This window comes from Camelus ferus, chromosome 6 (assembly GCF_009834535.1).
Source record: "Camelus ferus isolate YT-003-E chromosome 6, BCGSAC_Cfer_1.0, whole genome shotgun sequence".
NCBI classification, from domain to species: Eukaryota; Metazoa; Chordata; class Mammalia; order Artiodactyla; family Camelidae; genus Camelus; species Camelus ferus.
This window is the reverse complement of record NC_045701.1, coordinates 11,819,833-11,839,580: the sequence shown is the minus strand read 5'-3', so window position 1 is coordinate 11,839,580 and position 19,748 is coordinate 11,819,833. Positions and strand designations below refer to the sequence as shown.

Genomic DNA, 19,748 nt, shown 5'->3' with positions numbered 1-19,748 from the left:
TTTGCCCAACACCTCCTTGTCAACCAAGAGACTGAAAACTATTTTACTTGTTTGATCTTCTCCCTCTTAACCCCCCAGCAATCACAGAAGCGCCTCATCAGTCTTCCCCAGCTCTTAACACAGTTCCTTCCCCACTCTGTGTTATCCTGCTACTTGACCAAGAAATGTCCTGCCCGTCTCACCAACATGATAACCCAGCTTCACCCTCTTACCTTCAGTGTCAGAGGCCACATCCCTTACCTGTGTTCTTAGTCCCATACCTTAAGGCTTCATCTGAGACTCTTCCCTCAGCCTCTGAGCTCACTCAGTGCTTTGCTTTAGGCTCAACAGGTGAGTAGCCAGTTTCCTTCTTACTGGCTTTCCTTTACTTTCTCAAGAGATCAGCAGTTCATTTTAAAAAAATGTTCATTATATTTTATCCAGCATTATCTAAGTGCTTTACATTGGGAGAGGTTTCCAGTTACATAGTCACCGGTACTGCCAAAAGTAGAAAAACAATATAGAGATTTCCAAGTTCTAAAAGGCAAACAAAATATGCCTTACTGAACATTGCTTCAGTAGACTGTTAGCTATGCTGACATCAACTTCAAAAGATCAGAATGTACCTCTCAGATTTTCTAATTTCTCTTTTTACAAGGGATATAATACAGACTTACTACATGGGAGCCTTTTTTGAAGTTATTTTCAAATTCCATTCCTGTCTTTGAACATTAGTAGTGAATCCTATTTTGAAAGCTCTTTCTGATGCATCTTAAGTCCTTTATTCAGTCCACCAATAACTATTTCAGTATCTATCGTGTACCAGGACTTTTCTGGGTAGTGGCAACACAATTCTGAAGAAAACTTCCTTAGTCCCTGTCCTCATGGAGCTTATATCTTAGTGGATGGAGACAAACATACAAACAGAAATGCGTGGTGATAAGTGACATGTACAAAAATCAAAGCAGGGTAACAAAGCAGTAGGGGACAGTCTGGTTGGGGCCATGAGGGAGAAGTGACTGCTACTTTACCTAAGGTAATCAGTAAAGTGCTTCTGGACAAAGTGATACCTGAACTGTCTTAAAGGATGAGAGAGGGAGCCACGCAGATATACAAAAGACTAGCATTCCAGACAGTGGGAACAGCAAGTATTCCTGAAGCAGGAACACACCTGACTGCTCCAGGGAGGCCAGTATCCCTGCCGAGGAGTGAATGAGGTAGACAGTACGGAAATAAGGTTAGAAAGTCCATCTCCCCACATATCCCCTCATCATCCAATCAAGCAGTACACCCTTCCCAAGGTCTCTTGTATTCATCTGTTAGTCCCAGTCTTAGTTCATGCCCTTACCATCCTTGTTTTGAGAACAGCACTGTAGGCGCTCCATCAATGTTTGACGATAACATATTTGAATTACTTGTCCAGGATATGCTGTCTTGGCTGGTCCTTCATCAAGCACGTAATGGAATTTGTGTCCCTGAATTCGGTTTCCTTTAGTATTATGACCTCTGGTTTGAAACTTTATCGTGATAGGAAATGAAGTTATGTTCATATGCAAACTTGACAGATTAAACCACTTTTTTTTTATTGTACGTGTAATTGGCACAAAGTTCACTGAAGATACACTTCACTTTTACACAAGCTTGTAAATAGAAAAATACATTGACTCACAAAAAGGTGGGACTTCAATATCAACTAAAACCAATGATTTCCAAAGAGAATACAAGTAATTTATTTCAATAATTAAAGACGGCTCTTGTGTGTGTACTGTATCATGTATACAGTTAATTGTGTATTATGTTTAAGGCCAGTGGAATCTGTAACTAACTGCTCATTTGGTTCCCGATAGGCTGAAACATACAGATATTGTCTTCTTTTTAACAATACAAATAAACCATATAAAATGTTCCCTGATATGTAGCTATAAAATTACAATTTACTTCACTTAAGCCTTATGGTAACTTTAGGAGGCACTGCTGGTGATTATGGCCCTGCGCCTGAAATGTCTGGATCATTTCCTCACTGGGATACACAATTCAAATGCACGGGACTCAAAGACTTCTTAGTATTCACAAAAGCCCTCATTTCAAAGATAGAAATGTGTAAGATCTTAGTAAGCCCAGCTAAGTTTTTTTTAGGTAATCCTGGGAAGGCAGTGGCAAAAAAACAAAAAACAAAAAAAAGCAGGACAGGTGCTCAATAAACAGCCATTGGAAAATTATCAAATAAAAGTCAATACTTTCCATCACAGTTGTATTTTTCTAATTATCATTATGCCAAACATTTGCCACCACAAAATACATTCATTTCTATTCCTTATTTAAATCGTAATGAGTGGTATTTCTCCCTATATAGCCATTAAGCTCCTTGGAAATTGTAATCTACTTTACTTAAACTACTTTAATAAATAAGAATTTTCCCCCTTTGATTTTATAAACAACTGCCATGAAGCATATTTTGAAACCACCTTTAATTTGGTAAAAAGACACTTTGGCAATGCAGAAGAGAACACGACCTTGGCAAGATCCAGCAAATGCAGTAAATGCCCATGACCTCAATGGAAAATATGGGCTACAGAACACTTCATTTGTCTTACACTGAGCTAGAGTATGAGTCACTGCTTAAACACAAACATCCATCTTCCACCAGAGAGTAAACAGATATTTTATGGAATTAGAAACTAATTCCTTCAATTCTACCGATGTGAAAATAAAACAAGTGGCAAATGTCAACACTCTGGAGCCTGATGGTGAAGACAGAGGATTAGTGGTTCACAAGCTAATTGAACCTGCTGTCGGAGGATGCCGGCCCAACGTTATAAATGTGAAGAAAAAGGAGCTAAATGTTTGCTTATCACAAATAACTTCAGCATAAGCACCAGCTGTGCTCAGATGTAGCCAGCACACAGGCCAGGTATAAATGCACAACTCACGGTGAACTAAAGCCACAGACGTCTAGTTCCCTGACCCGACAATCAACCCTTGAGAGCAATGGAATCTAGCAGGGAGCCAGAAGTCTCGCTTCGGTTGTTCACACAACATGAAGCCACCTTGTCCCTCACCCCCAACCACCTTCCCACCAACAATAGTCACAGCGAGTATGTAATTGGTTAATCCAGTTTACCCAGGGTCCGTCGATATGGCCAATAATTGGTCCTATATTCATTTTACAGAGAATGCGTGCATAAATTAATGCTCAAGGACCACTGAACCATGGTTTGTGGATATTCTTATTCAACATTCAAATGGTCTAGATGGCATTTTTGAAAGTCACCTGGGGTACAAGCAGGGTTTTTTAATTTGGATTCAAGTCTGCTAGTTTTATAACTGCATCTAAGATCTTGAATGTGAGACTGGGCCTGTCTATGTTAAGGCAGGTGACAGGATCTTCAGTTAAAATGAACAGAATCACTGCACTGTTCCGGGACTATGAAATCCTGAATCCTTGAATGATCTACTGCTGTGTGTGAAGGTTTTATAAGGCACTTTTGGGTATGAGAAATAGTTCTCCTAACTCCCAGGCTGAATCTTAAAGAAATATATACAAAGCTGCAGCAAATGAATTTTTGAACTGGTTGCTTCTCTGATAGGTCTGATTGGGATGGTGAGAAGCCATCTGCACAAAATGCTCGTTCATCTCTCTCTGTGCCCTGTATCCCCCATAGAGAAGGTCACAGACATGGGCCGCCTGCATTACTGTGGAGCTCACTTGACTCTTCAACAGCCACACGACCCCTTCTCCTTTTCTTCACTCAGCGGGTCTGCAGAGGTGTGACCGTTGGAGCGCACCACACCTTCGGGAATCCAGGACTTGTCCACACACCTTTCCATCCGCTTCATGATCAGGTCCAGGAGCGTCTCGATCGCTTGGCTTATGTTTGTCCCCGTGGCAGCGCTAGTTTCAAAGTAGGGGATTCTGGAAGAAAGCAACAACTCGGGTGACAATGTGTGCAGGGAAAGGACAGTGACCTGGGCCCTTACCATTCAACTTGGAAAATCAGAAGAATACACATACACAAGACCACAAAAACATTTCCCCACCCAGGGCAGAATGAAAAGGAAAAAGATAACAAAACAGCTGACACTGCATTCCTAACAGAGATCTAAAACTTCTGGAAATTTTTATTCCCATTTCACAGACAACTAAACTGCTGCTCGGAGAGATGAAGTAACTTGCCAGATTTCATAATGCTAGAAGTAGCGGAGTTAGGATGGGAATCCACAGCTATTGGATGCCAGGGTCACCAACTGAACCATAGGCTCTACTGGTTCCAAACTTATGTCATATGAGGATTTCCAAAACAGAGAAATCTCTTTCACTTGCTGCACATGAAAACAAAAACGCTGATGTGAGAGAGATATCAGAGGTCCCTGGCTGTTCTTGTCAAAGGCTTTGCCTCTTGTCAGCTCCAGGCTGTATGCCTGGACCACCCACTGGAAGACACTCCAAATGCCACAGCATTTCAGAGTTCCTCAAGTGTATCAACGTTAAGTATGTTTGTTTTGTTATCTCAGTACCTGTGGTACAGGTGTCATTTTTTAGTAACTCACAAAGCATCATTTCAAAACAATAAGGCTACTTTTCACAACATCTTGAGACATCAGTCCTCTTGTGGTGGTCACCCTTCATACACTAGAGGTGGTCTTCGTGAGGGGATTAATCAATCACCTGCCAAATTTTTCCTTCTGCTTAATAAAGTCATGGAAATGCTGAGAAAATTGCATTTTCTTCAAAATATCGATTTCATCTCCACCACTTAGTAAGGAATCTGACCAAAAATGCTCTTAGAGGTAAAAACTACAACAGGAAGTTGTTTTAGCACCTCAGAGAGTCCTGCAGCTGAATTCAGTAACATATTCCCTACATTTATAGAGACTTGAAAACCCATCTCTGTTACTCTGATACGTGTAAAGGGCTTAGCACAAGCCTAGCATCCAGCAAGTGATACATAAATGTTCAAATGCTCTTTTTAGTCTCTAAAAATAATACTTTGCTTTTCCTAAAACTTTCTAGGCAAAAATTTAGTAATCTTAGCTTAAATCCAAGAGGATCAATTGTCCCCCTTTTACCCTCAGAGGCAGTGATATTGCTCCTTCTCTCCACGTGGTGGCGCTAGTGCAGCAGTACTAGGGAGCCGTATGCCCAAACCTTTGGGAAAAAAATCCTGGGCAGCTAATTTTGATATCAATCTGTAAACGACAACTTTATGGCCTTTTGGAACACATGCAGAACATCAGTTTTGGTGTGCCTTTAAAAAATAAATCACAAACTTTAAAATTAAAAAATGAGCAAAGGGACAGCTTGAAATCAATGAAGGAGGCATTTATTAACATTTGCAGTTTTTCACTGAGGTATCTATATCTGGTTCATGCCATAGGTCAGGATCCACATTCAGATGGTATCTTTTGTTTTACTTATTTTCAGAAAACTGGAAGGTCCTAGATCCCAAGTAGAGGTTGCCAAGAGTAAAAGCAGTTCAGGTGATTCTGTCAAATGATTGTAGATATTTGGTTCACATGTGGATACAGAAATTATGGAGAAATTTTTCACCAAAGTGAAAACGGAGACTCACTGCTTTTCATAGACTTCTGGATGCTAAGTGAACAATCATTTACAGGAAATGGTTGGTGTATAAACTGTTCCAACCTGGGAGATTGTGCCCAGTGAAATTCAGAGCCTCTACTGAGTTGTGTGGAGCTTTGGACATTAGTCTTGCATGCTCAGTTGTACCTCATGTGTGTGGTTTTAAAAACATGCCCAATGACACACCATTAATTTGCTTCTTGTATAAAGGAAGGATGTCATCAAGTCTGCAGAGAATCAAACTATCAGAGATCAAGCTATCCATACCACATTTCATCTAGTTTAGGAATATAAGACACTGAGGAATCTACTGAGCTAAACTACGTGAAATCCCAGAAATGGCCTGTACTCACTCATTTCACTGATGTTGCACTTGTTCTAGAGAAACTTGATTGGTTTACCAGATGCATTACTTTATTGTGTTAGGAAGGGACCTAAGAGCTTCATGTTACAATCTAACTAAATTTTATTTAGAAAGAAAAAAAAAAGGAAAGAGAGGTGAATGGACTCTCAGTCTACTTAAGATAAATTTTCTGATATTCACTATCATGCATCCAATTCACCCTATTTCTGGCTGCTGCATGAAGTCCTCATTCTTAGATTTACTTGCCCCAGCAGACACATATGTTTCATATTTGCACTGTACCATGTTTTTATTAGGTTTGCCAAGTTTTTCTGAGACATGGTCTTTCTTTCCCAAATGCACATATATTTCAGAAAACCACTTATGAACCAACGATCCATTTTTATGAATTGACAAGAGAAGGAAGCACAATAGCAACCAAAAAAATGGAAGTTTATCAAACATGCAAATGATACGAAGATATAAATTGTACTGTTTTCTGGCTATTTGCACATAGATGAACTGACCGATCTAGTCCTGTAGTGAATGTGCAACCAATGAAAAAGTCACAATTATTAAAAATGAAGAAAGATCTCTGGGAAAATAGTTACTACACATATATGTCAAACTGGTGAAATGCATGTGAACCGAACTTTTCCATCACACCTTCCCCTCAAACTGCCAAACAGCCTAAAGAACTATATTTTCTGCTTCCTAAGTCCTAAGAGAAGTCTGTTTCCATCCTTTCCCATTCTTTTCCACTTGTTTCAATTAACTCATCTGCTAATTTCTTCTCCTCACTTTCACTCAATTCCAAAACTTTACACTGAGCCCTTCTTATGAAATACTCCCCCGATCGTACGAGCTGGGCACAGAGGAAAGACAATCCCTGTTATTCCCAGACTTCCCATACAGACAGAAGGCAGGGTCGGCTCTTTGATACCAGGGAGGATGTGGAATCGTGAGAACCAGCACAGAGGAAACAGCCAAGGGCTGGAGAAGCCCAGAGGGGGGTTGGAATTCAGTCCAGACTGCCCCGCAATGCTATGCTGCAGAATAGACTTGTCTGATGTTACTAACACACTTCCCAAAAGCATGGTGTGGGTCCAAGCCTCCATTGCTCCATCACTCACTTCCTCCTCACCCCCTTGCAACACAGCCAGCCCCAGTTTCAACCCTTCAGAAACCTCCCTGGTATTTGCTCCCTGCCTCCCTCCCTCCCTCCTTCCACCTGCCACACAAGTGCCTCTCAAGGCAGAAGCAGGGCTTATCAGGTGACCAGAATCACCTCCACTTCAGAGTCACCTCCCTCAGAGGTTCTCAGTCCCTGCTCACAAGAATCACATGGAGAGCTTTTAAAAGACACCAGTGCCCAGCCCCCACCGGTGGTGGCTGTGTCATCTGTCAGTCCGCAAGATTGAACAACATTTCCCAGAATTCCCGTTCCAGCTAGGGTGGACCACAGAGAGATGCAGGGGAGATGTGGAGGGCGGAAGTGAAGCAGCAGCTGCTTATCTGCTGGCTCATCTCATTGACACAAACCAGCAACCAGACCTGCTGTCTTTCCACCTTCCCCCAGATCCTCTGGCAGCCTCCCTAACTCCTGGGCCAGGTGTGTGCGTTTAGCTCTGTGACAAAGGGCCCTGGCTCCTGGGGGATGGACACCCACACCACCCAGGTCAGAAGCCACGAGAACTGACACCATCAGTCCATCATTATGGGTCCCAGCTGGTTCTTGCTCTCCTCCACTTTAAATTCATCTTCCCCTCTGACTGCCTGCCCTGTGGACTTCAAGCTTCAGCATCAAACACAAAACAACACTTTACAGAGACTGCCTAATGAGCTCCCAGAAATGCATACAATCAAATCCCTGTAACAAATCCAGTTATACTGTTAGAGCAGACAGACAGCTAGATACGAGCAGAGAAAGGGGGACACAGAGGCCAAATGGCAGGAATTGGGCAAAAAAGGAGAGGGGCCAAATGCAGGAAACCCTACATCATGTAAACAACGGGGGCCCCTCAGCAGACAAAAGCAGGAACCTCTGGGCTGATAAGTGATCCCACATTTTGGAGTGACAAGTGGCCTACAGGCTGACAAAGAAAGGTGGGAAAAGGCAGGAACCTCCAGTGTCTGAATATAACCTTTTGCTCATTATGCCCTCATTACAATAAAATTAGCCTTGCAGATTAGAAGGACCCATCATGCACCAACACCATGATACTTCAGATCCAGACTAAATAAGGACAAAAGCTCCTCCTCCCCTCAGAAAGGTGGAGATGGGATAAAAATCAGGGACTATGACCCCAAACCCTTCCCTCCCCAGGGAATAGTCTGTCCATTCATTTTTACACTCTGTGTAACCAACTTGCCAAAGAAACTCTAGGCAGCTGCTCACCTGAGCCCGCCCACTCACCCCTGAGTGCACTGTCTCATCCCTTAATAAATCCTCACATTGCTCTCTTAACCTCCGAGTCTCATCTCTGAATTCTTCCTGTGATGAGACAAGAACCTGGTCACCAGCAACAGTATGTGGGTATATTTCTTCAATGATCTTACCTGTTAAACCGCTCCAGATCAGTGACATCAGAGACTCACAGGGGAGGCCCAGACGGGAGTATTTGTCAAAAGCTTCCCCTGCTTCTAACAGGGTTAAACACCACCTGCCCCAGGATGAAACCCTCCCATCCTACTGCAGATCTGTGCCAGCATTAAGCCAGGGTAGCTGATGGAGTGCATACTTTCCCCCTCCTCCTGCCCCACCCACCAGCTGGAATTGAGAAAGATTTAAAATACTGTTCTGCCCTACCCTACATATTTTCTCTGATTTACTCCTTTTCTTCCCTCCCACAATGACAGCTCCTCCCCACCTAACGGATCACAGCAACCTCCCTGTCTCCAGGCTTTCCTCTCTCCATTTCACCCCACCTACCGCAGCCAGACAGAGACCTGGGAAAATGTTCTTAACATTCCTCCGAGTTCCAAGGCTTCCCGCCACTTCCTGTCCCGGGGAGGTCAGGTCTACTCTGACCAGGTATTTAAAGCTCCCAGACCCTGGCTCCTTCCCACCTGGCCAGCCTACCCTTCCACTCCCTCCCCAGTGTGAACGCTATCCTCTAGTGCCGCCTGCCCTCCATCAGCCCAAGGAAGAACAAAGCGGTGGTCACGTAACGATAAGGGAGAGGGTCTCTTCCAACCTCCCTGGATCTGCTAACAATGAAGGGCACCAGCCCGTAGCATCCCCGACAGCCAGCTCACCACAGCACCTCTAGCTCCCCTTCCTTCCACCCCACTAGCTGCCTCCCAGTTACATCAGGGGTAATCGATTCACATACATTTGCATTCTCATTATATTACAGGTGGAAAGAAAGCAAAGCACAAGTTGCTTTGCAGAGGCGCCTTTGACACTTTAGTGGCAGCTGAACCCTTCTTTCCTGTCCAGTTAACGCTGCTGCTGCGATCCTATCCCCAGAGCTCAAGGACGAAAAGTATTCAGCTGCTTCTCAACCACAAAAACACAGCTTGAACCAAAGGGGATCTTCACACTCCGCTCCCAGCATAGATATTTCAAAGTCAATAAGACCTTGGATGCCAGACCCGGCTCTGGAGTTTCCTCCCTGAATCTAGAGGATTTCCTTATCCAGGGCATCTCCTACTTGCATCTTGGGCATTTGCCTTCAAAGCTGTCTTTCTTCAAAAACCAAGAGACTGAGAAAACGGCACTGAAGAACTGAGTGAAGGCCCTCACCCAATGCTTTCTCTATCGTTCCCATATCATATAATATTAATACACAAAGTAGGTATGTGACACCTGCCAAGGCCTGCAGCTGAGTGTTTTAATTTTTCAATTTCACCTTTTTTGTTACCTATTCACATGCTGGTGTTTGTACTGGAAACACGTTCTGCAGACCCGCCGCAAAAATGCTCACCCGTATTTCTCTGCAAGTGCTCTGGCTTCTTCCTCTTTGACCACTCTCTGGTCTTCCAGATCATTCTTATTTCCACATAGCACTATATCTGGGTTTTCACAATACGCATGCATTTGCAGCTGGCCTATTAATGTCAGAAGATAAGAAAATGTATTATAGGTAAGTAATTAGATCTATATGATCAGTGGACAATATATGCAAAAGTGCACTGAAACTGTAAATGGACATACAGATAAGGAACCGATATAATACTTTCAAACCACCAATAACCTAATCTATAAAACTAAATGGATGGGGCAGAGATGTAACACTACTCCTGTCCTTACACACATATCCCAGCTTATTTGTATCCAAGGGGAATGGGAGAATTCGCTATCCCTCCAAAAGTGCATACACACACACACACACACACACCCACACACACCCACAACGAAGCTGTCTTCTTTATGAAGGCCATTTGAAAAAAACACTTGGAGGATTTCCTAGAGCTTACAGCTAATCTTACAGCTCTGTTTTTCATATAGTTGCTCTCTACTACAATGACATTTTTAAACGAAGTGTCTTTCTATAAACTAGCCTATTTCTTTTTTTTTCTTTTTTTTGTAAAACACCTTTATTGTGGTATGATTCCTGTACAGCAAACTACACAATATTTCAGGTGTACACTCTGACGAATTCTGATAGATGTAAACCATCTCCACAATCAAGACAGCTAACATTTCCATCACTCCCCAAAGGTGCGAATTCCGAATTCCCAGTTTGTCCCTTCCCACCCCTTTTACCCCCTGGTAACCATAAGTATCTTCTCTACATCCGTGAGTCTGTTTCTGATTTGTAGTAAGTTTGTTTGTGTTCTTTTTTTTAGATTTCACATATAAGCGACATCTTATGGTATTTTTCTTTTTCTTTCTGTAAACTAGCCTATTTCTATCTGAAATGTTTTTCACATTTTCCTATCACCCTACGGCAGAATCAGCATACCTAACACAAGCAAAGTATAGGATTAAATGAAGAGAGAAAACCCAGAATAAACAACAATTCTGTCACCAAAACCAAGAAGCAAGAGACTACAATGCTTACTCCATAGCTTTGTTTTTTTATCTGAAAACCTGTAAATAGGCACAATTTTTTTAAAAAATAATTAAATCAAAAGAACTTCAGTGAAGCTAAAGAGTTTCATCTCCCAAAGAAGGAAAATAAAGTCTTATTTCTTACTCATCACTCCCCAGAATGAAAGTAAAGCAACCCAAACTTTCACAATAAGACACACTCCAAAATTTATGGCCTAATTTTTGTTTGTTTGTTGGGGGAGGGGAATGTAATTAAGTTTATTTGTTTGTTTGTTTGTTTGTCTGTCTAATGGAGGTGCTGGAGATTGAACCCAGGACCTTGCGCATGCTAAGCATGCACTCTACCCCTGAGGTATACCCCACCCAATTTATTTATCATGGTTAACTAGAAAAGTCTTGACATTTTAGTTCCTCATTACAAAGTCATGTTCATTATATCTTATCACGAGCAAGTCAAGTTGGCAAGCATTCACTGAGCAATAACATAGGCCTGAAAACTTGCTGTAGAATTTCAGGGCACTGACCTTTGCCCTCAAGGGAACAGTCAGGGGGTGGGGGTGGGGAGGCCTATATAGAGAAGACCAAACTGCCTGGCATTTTCAACAACAGCCACATCCTTTCTTTCCTCCAGGCTGCTGCACAAGCTGCCCCCACACCCCTGAAAACCCAAACACAACCTTCCTCAGGGACTCCCCAAGCTTCCTTTAAGACCTCCCTCTCAGTTACCTCTCCTGTGAAACCTTTCTGGTCTCCAGAGAGGCTCTGTGCTCTGTCAACATTATGTATGTCCAGTGTCATGGTTATGAGCACCAGCTCAGGACCCAGGGTTTAGTCTAAGACTGAATCCGGGCTTTGCCACTTACTACCTGTGTGGCCTTGAGGAAGTTACTTGGCCACTCTGTGCCTCAGTTTCCCCATCTGGAAATGCTGATAATCATGGTACTTCCCAGAGATGAGGTCAGAATTACATGAGTTAATTCACTGATTCTTCAGATCAGATCCATGGGCCAGCCTCCTAATCAACACCTGGGAACTTGTTAGAAATGCAGGTTCTCAGGTACCACCCCAGATCTACTGAATCAGAAATGCTGGGTTTGGGGCCTGGAATCTGTATTTTAACAAGCCCCTGGGTGATCGAGATGCATGCTCACAATTGAGAACCATTAAGTTAATGTAACAAAGCATTTAGAAGTGCTTTGTAAAGCCCCGGTAATATCACCTATTATTACCAGTAATAATAGTTAATAGTGCTTATTTTGAGTCGTCTGGGAAGTACGATAATTGATTTTTCCACTTTTTCCTAATTTTTCTATAAAGACTGTGAATTACTTATATAAAAAGTAAATTAATAAATTCTTTTCAAAAATCTAAGGAAAAAAGCACATACATAAATAACTACAACTCGAGATGGTTATGTGATAAGGACCTGAGAAACAGCACAAAATGTGATAGGAGTTAAGAGGATAAAAAAAATTTAATCCAACAAAGATCACAGAAAATTCCATAGGGGTCATGTTTTGCCAGATATTAAAGAGTAAGCAGAACTCTAATTTTTTAAGAAAATGGGAGTGGGTGTGGGGGGGGCTTTTTAGACAGAGGGAATAAGATAGGAATAAAAATAGAAAGGCAAAAATATGTAAAAAGATAGCTGTTGGGCTCATCTACCATGTATGTGAGGCTACAGAAGGAAAGTTTGGAAATTCAGGCTCCTTTAGAGTTTCCATACAAAATGTGCAGCCACTGAGGAAGGACCACAGGTGTGACTTGCTTATCAAGTTCCAGGAAGACAGGTGAGTGATACGACACCACTTGCTTCCTTTCAGGTTTCAAATTCAGGCCCAGAGGACACAGCTCTCTGTTCAGTCTCCTAAATTAAGCAGGGATCACCTTTAGACTCTGAGCCCCTTCCCAAGAAGGGACGGAGAGATCTGGAGTCAAGGCAGAAAGGACTGTGATGCAGCTCTTGAGTAGCACAGAGAGGGTGCGGACCTGCTCTCCGCTCCCCAGGCCTTCAGCACCCAGGAGTCAGCTACCTGCTTAATGCAACACTGCCTCTGTTCTGCTATGTGCCACTGGGATGTACATTATTTGACTCAAAAACAGACGAAAAGAATGATCCCTGTAATACTCAAAACACTAACAGGCAGAGGAAAAATAAAGTGTATAGATAATTAACAAATTTTTAGTTCTAATTAAGATTTGATATTACCACCTTTGACATTGAACATCATACTTGTTTTTTAGGTTTGTTTGTTTATTTATCTATTTAACGGAGATATTGGGGATTGAACCCAGGACCTCATGCATGCTAAGCACATGCTCTACCACTGAGCTATACCCTCCCCTGAACATCATACCTTTAAAAAAAACAAGACAAAACAAAACAAAACAGTATGGGGGGAGGAGAATACTTTCCATTGAAGACATAAAATCTTCTATATGTATAAGTTTTCTTCACCTAACTGGACAATAAGGATTCTTTCACACTATAAGGAAAACACAATAAAATACATACATACCCATAATTTCACATGATTTTGTTCTTCATCTAACTAGCTATAAAGCCCTGATGGACAAGATTTATCTAATGACTCAGAGTTTCGGTTCCTGCCACTGAAAAATAGGCGGGTTGATGATCTTTCAATGCTAATATTCTATGAACACATCTCCAGCAACAATCTCTATGAAGTGCTGGACTTAACAAAGCCCCAGAATTTGTTCCGATGATACAAAGGAAAGGATCATAAGCAAGGAAGGAGATGAAGACACTAGAAATAGCCACCGTGGGGGAACGAGTGAGGTGTGTGACTCAGCCAGGCACTTAAAGCGAAGCCCAGTAAGCGTAACTAAATCGGGGAACCTATATTGAAAGTATTAAATAGCTCATCAACTCTGAGTGATCCACTTAGTTGAGAAAGAGCATAAAGGGCCAGTGAACTGAGAGCCAAAATCTCCATGTCCTTGGACAAGTCTATTACTCTGTAAGGGCCGGCGTCTTCCTCCTAAAATAAGGACATATCACCCACCTGCATCTCCTCACCAGGCGGTCGTGGGGATCAGACACCAAGTATGTGAAAATGCCTTGGAAACCACAATGCACTACATATATTACTAAAAAGCTCACCTTTTTAAAAATAAGGTTTTCTACTTTCAAACCCACAGCTCATTACCCTTTCATAATACCAAAACACCGAGATATTTTTAAGTAGTAGGTGTTTTGAAATAGTGTTTTCATTTTAAAGATTTGGATGTTAAGAATTGAACATCACAGCCCTCCCCCATAGATTCTCCAAGGTTACACTAATACAACCAAGAGAGGGAAATGTTTCGTTTGGTCAAGAAGCAGGATTTTAAATGGCTCCTAACCAATCATTAAGAGATCAGGATGTCTCCAAAGAGCCAAAATGGAGGTTCATATATAACGTGCTGGGGCCACTTTGGGCAATGCAGTTCTAGGGGTTTCTGTGACAAGATCCTCCAGGCAAATGCTCTGGCCCTAAAAATAGACAGTGGGCCTCGAAACACAGAAGAGACATGGAGCCAAGGGTAAGATCCATTAAGCTTTCAAAAGGATCAATGTAATATCTGCTTTAAACCCTGGGATGGTACAGTACTTGCTAGCGCTTGTCCAGGCTTCTATTTCCCCATCTATAAAATGGGGACAAGAGGCCCGTCTGTGGAAAAGACTGATTAAGAGATTACACAGGAAGCACTCCTTGCATCTCGAGTGCAAGGTGTACAACAAATGAAAGTTAGCATTACTGGGGAAAGCAGAGTATTTCAGTTATCTTTGCCCCAAAACCAAAGGCGTTGTTCCTTCAAACGGTATTAGGAGGCCCTCCAAAACAACTTACAGCAGAAATAGAATATCAGAGGGAGTTTATTGCCGGGAGTGGAAGAAGCAGGGAAAAATAAAACTTACTTATCCAGTTTCTGACGTTGAGGAAACTTTGCTCATTTGTCAGGTCAAAAAGCAGAAGAAACCCCATAGCATCTCTGAAGAATGCAGTTGTCAAGCTACGAAACCTAGGAACATGAGAACAGATCGGTCACCTGAACCACGGCCCCACTCTTGAAATATAAAGCTGCCAGCAGTGCCCTCAGCCTCTTAAAATAGTTCATCAGTAACAAATCAGATGTTTAACAACATGCCACTGTTTGTCGTAAAGTCTCATTATAGCACGTTATGCAGGTGTAATTCAGTTACACCACATTTACTGAATCACAATGTTATATCAATAGATGCTTTCAACAGTGTAAAATTATGTATATAATCAATTATATTGGGCCTCTTACGAAATATAGTAAATAGGCATCTAGAGCAAGAAAGAATATTTGAAAATACATCTAGACTTCATAAAATGCCAACAACCATCAAAAGATATACTTTGAAATCATTCTTTTAAGATAAAAATGATCTGTGGAATTTTTTTAAAAAATTTCTAACAAATTACATGATAATATTCCAAATGTGTAAAAGACAGTTAGTTATCACTTACATAAGTTTCTGTGTTAATAGACCACGTGATTTGAAAACTTAGCCTGCCAGGGATGACAAGAACTAGCTTATGACCCCTTTATCTCAGGCAAGAGTTTATTGTACAATTCAGAGTTATTTAGACCAAAAGCGGTGGTGCTTGCTGTGTGTGTGTTCCTTGTCCTGTGAAAGCTTGGCTTGACGTGACATCACTATGTGTTCTGTGACCTTTTAAATTCAGTCTCTATCATTTACCTATGACTTACGATTTCTCCTCTCTGATAACCACTGCTTTGGCTTTAAGGTGGAGGGTGTCTTGACTCAGTCTCTACCCTTTCTTGGGACTCTCTCTCTACCAAGGTTTTACCCTGCCGTCTCCCCTCTCTCCTTCTAGGAGTCGCTTTTCTCTTCTTTCGCCTTTATGCAAAGTCTGCAACTGACAGGCACAGGCTCCAAGGAAGAAAATACTGGTAAGAATTTGTCATCTAACCTGCTGTTGTAAGTTTTCTCAAATACTTCTAATCCGTGTTTTTACAAAAAGAGTACTTATCTTTCAGAGATACATACCAAAATAGTTATGAGTGAAATAATCTGATACTTGGAATTTGCTTCAAACTAATTGGGGGGTGGGAGCCAGGGGGATTGTGAGAAGAGGCGAGGTGACTGCTGACACTGGGAAATGAGGACATGAGTTCTCTGTGCAGTCCTCTCTACTTCCTTCTATCTTGGAGTTTTCCATAATAGAAAGTTGAAAAAAAACAAATCAAATCCTTCAAGGAAACAAAGATAACAATGCTGTAGCTAAACTAAAGGTAACTTTAGATGAAGATTTCATGTGACTTTTTTTGGGGGGGGTATCATATGACACTTTATCAAGCAACCTCTGACCATATAAATTCCAACCAGATTTTCTACTATGTTTCAAACATTAGGTAAGAATAACACATGCAACTCTACGGCTTTCTCTCTAGCTAAGAGCAAAAGTAAATGGAGAAAAATATACAGGTCTGAAAAAGAAAAAGGAAGAAAAGGAAAAAGTCCATAGGTGAAAGGGTCCATTTTGAAAAGGATTCATTTTCCCTTTGACCTTGTATGAAAGAAAGCAACCGTTGTCGTCTCAGACTGATAAACTTCCTGCTAATTTGGCAGGATGTCTTATCCAGGTGCAAGTCAACTCATCAGCTGGCCTTTTCCTGCTCAGATCACTGTGTGAAGAGCTTGGCTGTTTTTCCCCTTCCCTCCAGTAACGAGCACAGACGGAAGATCTCATACCTCTCCTGCCCTGCTGTGTCCCACAGCTGCAGGTGGATTCTCTGGCCTCGGCCCACAGCTCCATCTGGCCCATTGGCTCTGTACACCTAAAACGGCAAAAAGAAAGAGAGAAAGAGAACATGTGAGACCAGTGAGCTCGTCTCACTTTCCTGTTCAGTACAGCTCCACAAAGCACCTAAACTTCTGAAGAAAATCCCAACTGGAATACGACCTTGTATGTATTTTATTTCAAATAATTGTCTTTGGGTAACATGATAATTTCATTAAAAGATGTATGCATAACAACAAAAAAAATCTCTGTTAGAATTTGTCTAGCAGGTTTTCTGATCTGCACCAGAAAGCCCTACAGAAAAAAAAAAGATATATGCACGTTATATATATTTTATAAATATATACAATAATTATAAATATATTACAATATTAAAATTTGTATTAAATATATTGATATATTTGATTTGTATTAAAAAATAATTAACTCACCTTTCCTCAAAGTTCCCTCAGGTCACTAGCTTCAGGAAATGCTACCTTTCTATGACTTCTCTCCATCCCATCTTTAAAAAGTACTCCTAAAACAGTTTTACAGGAAGGATCTCTGAAAGTCTCTCCTTCCAACAAAGCAATAAAAGCAATGGCAAAAATAGTCAAAATCAACTTTTTCCAAACTCTTAAAATTAACGAAGGCTTGTAACATTCCAAGGAGCATTCAAGAAAAACAGCTATCAGTAAAAAGAGTAAGCTTTGTGCCGTTTTAACTTGTCCTATTCCCATCCCCTCCACCTCCAGCTCCACAGAAGCCTTGAAAAGCAACAGATGCACAACTATGGTAGCAATGAAAACCATTAGTGTAGCAACGACTGTAGGCAGTAGAGGTAGAAGAGGTTCGACGCTCTCCAAACATCTCATCCCCAGAGATCTGATCTGTCTGAAATCTGCCTGCACCATTCCCAAATCTTGTCTTTATTTGATCTGACTCGGAGGTTGCTCTATGAGAATAACCCTGTTCTTTGGCCATTCATTGAAAACCATCAGTGGCAATTATTTAACATCACAGCTACTAAAAGCAGCAATATCAGTTAAAACTGATGAAAGTTTAATCAAAAAAAACTTTAAAAAGAAAAAATAGGAAATGAGATGTCCACAGGGAGATTTGAACAGTTTCAAAATATTCCTTGGAATCTACTAGGTCAGGTTCAAGTGCAGGGCTGTACAGGAAAGACTTTAGAGAATTAGCCCAAGAGTGTCCCTAAACAAATAAACAGCAACAACAAAGATAAACAGCAAAAACAAGAAACCCTTGGGAGAGGGGAGAAACCTGATTTCCAGAGTTATCACCATATATAATTTTAAATGTCCAATCTTCAACAAAATTTATAAAGCACACAAAGAAACAGGAAACTATGGCCCATACACAGGGGAAAAAAGCAACCAAAAGAAATTATTCCTAAGGAAGCCCAGATGTTGAACTTACCAGACAAAGACTTTAAACTGGTTGTTATACACATGTTTAAAGAACTGAAGGAGATTACGTCAAAGAACTAATGGAAAGTATGAGAATAATGCCTCACTGAATAGAGAATGTCAATAGAGAGACAGATATTATAAAAACTAGCAAATGGAAGTTCTGGAGTTGAAAATTACAATAACTGAAGTGTAATTCACTAGAGGGACTAAAGAGCAGACTTGAACTGGCAGAATAAATAATCACTGAATTTGAAGCTAGGTCAGTTGAGATCATCTAGCCTTAAGGCATTAAAAAAAAAGAATGAAAAAATATTTTTCTGCCTGTTATAATATTGAGTAGACATAGCACCATCAAATTGTCAAAATCAAAAGACAAAAAGATAATCTTAAAAGCAGAAAGCGAAAAGTGATTTCATCACATAGAAGGGATCACAACAAGACTAAGAGCTGGTTTCTCAACAAAAAAATGGAGGTCAAAGGCACCAGGATGACAAAATCAAAGTGCTGAAAGGAAAAGGACTACCAACCAAGAATCTTTTATTTAGCAAAGCTATCCTTTAAAATTAAAAGATAAGTTAAGACATCCTCAGATAAACGTAAACAGAAAATTTATTGTTAGCAAAACTGCCCTACAAGAAATAATAAAGACAGTGCTTCAGGCTGAGATGAAAGGACACTAGGCAGTAATTCAAATCCACACAAAAAAATAAAGAGCACCAGTAAAAGTAACTACATGGGTCAATATAAAATACAATATAAATGGTTTTTTGTTAACTCTTTTATTCAATCTGATTAAAATACAATTGCATAAAATAATTATTATACATCTGTGTTGATGGGCACACAGCACATAAAGATGCAATTTGTATGACAATAACAGTGCAAAGGAGGGGGTATGAAATGAAGCCACATAAGAGTGGAGTAGAACATTGAAATTTAGTTGGTAATAATTAAACAAAGTTCTTAATTTTTAACAAACAAGAGTGCTAAAAATTAAGATGACAATTGTAATCCCCAGGGGAACAATTAAGAAAATAACTCAAAAATATATAGTAAAGAATGAAAGAGGGATTTAAATGGTATACGAAAAATACCTATATAACACAAAATAATGCAGCCATGAAGAGAGGAACAAAAAAGAGGTAAGTCACACAGAAAACAAGGAGCCAAATGACATATATAAATCCTACTTTATTAGTAATTATATTGACTGTAAATGGATTAAAGACTTCAAATGAAACACAGAGATATAGCCCATATATTATAATAACTATAAATGGAATATAACCTTTAAAAATTGTGAATCACTATATTGTACACCTGAAACTTATATAGTATTGTACATCAACTATACCTCACTAAAAACTAGTAAAAATAAAAGTGAAAAAGAAAAAAAAAGACTCTTTGGTAGTGGAAGAAGAGGCCTAGGGTGGATCGGACGGAATCAATTCTTCAGTCCCTGGGACCCGGTATCTTTCCCAGGTAGAATATGATCCACCAAAGGGTCTCTGTCATTAATTTCCTGGCTCCTTGTCGGCTTGCTTCATGGTAACAGTTGATCTTTCAGCAAGAAAGGTAGTTCCCAGACACCGTGACCTCCTACCTTCCCCTCTACCACCAGAATAACTTACCTTGC

The 19,748-nt window shown here is 40.7% G+C and overlaps 1 protein-coding gene and 1 non-coding gene across 13 annotated transcripts in view; one reads left to right on the top strand and one right to left on the bottom strand.

The window, feature by feature from the left end:
- Nucleotides 1-1,537: 1,537 nt before the first annotated feature.
- The window catches only part of RAB27A (RAB27A, member RAS oncogene family), a 67,463-nt gene continuing 49,252 nt past the window's right edge, over nucleotides 1,538-19,748 (bottom strand). For all 12 annotated transcript variants that reach the window (XM_032481143.1, XM_032481147.1, XM_032481141.1 and 9 more), the window contains 4 exons: nucleotides 16,652-16,737; nucleotides 14,825-14,928; nucleotides 9,833-9,956; nucleotides 1,538-3,892 (listed from right to left, as the gene is read on the bottom strand). In XM_032481143.1, the coding sequence (XP_032337034.1) occupies nucleotides 3,694-3,892; nucleotides 9,833-9,956; nucleotides 14,825-14,928; nucleotides 16,652-16,737 (513 nt within the window). In that variant the 3' untranslated portion in view covers nucleotides 1,538-3,693. The remainder of the gene's footprint in view (nucleotides 3,893-9,832; nucleotides 9,957-14,824; nucleotides 14,929-16,651; nucleotides 16,738-19,748) is intronic.
- LOC116664507 lies at nucleotides 16,938-16,997 on the top strand. The gene has a single exon (XR_004321035.1). It is a non-coding gene; the product is annotated as a U7 small nuclear RNA (small nuclear RNA).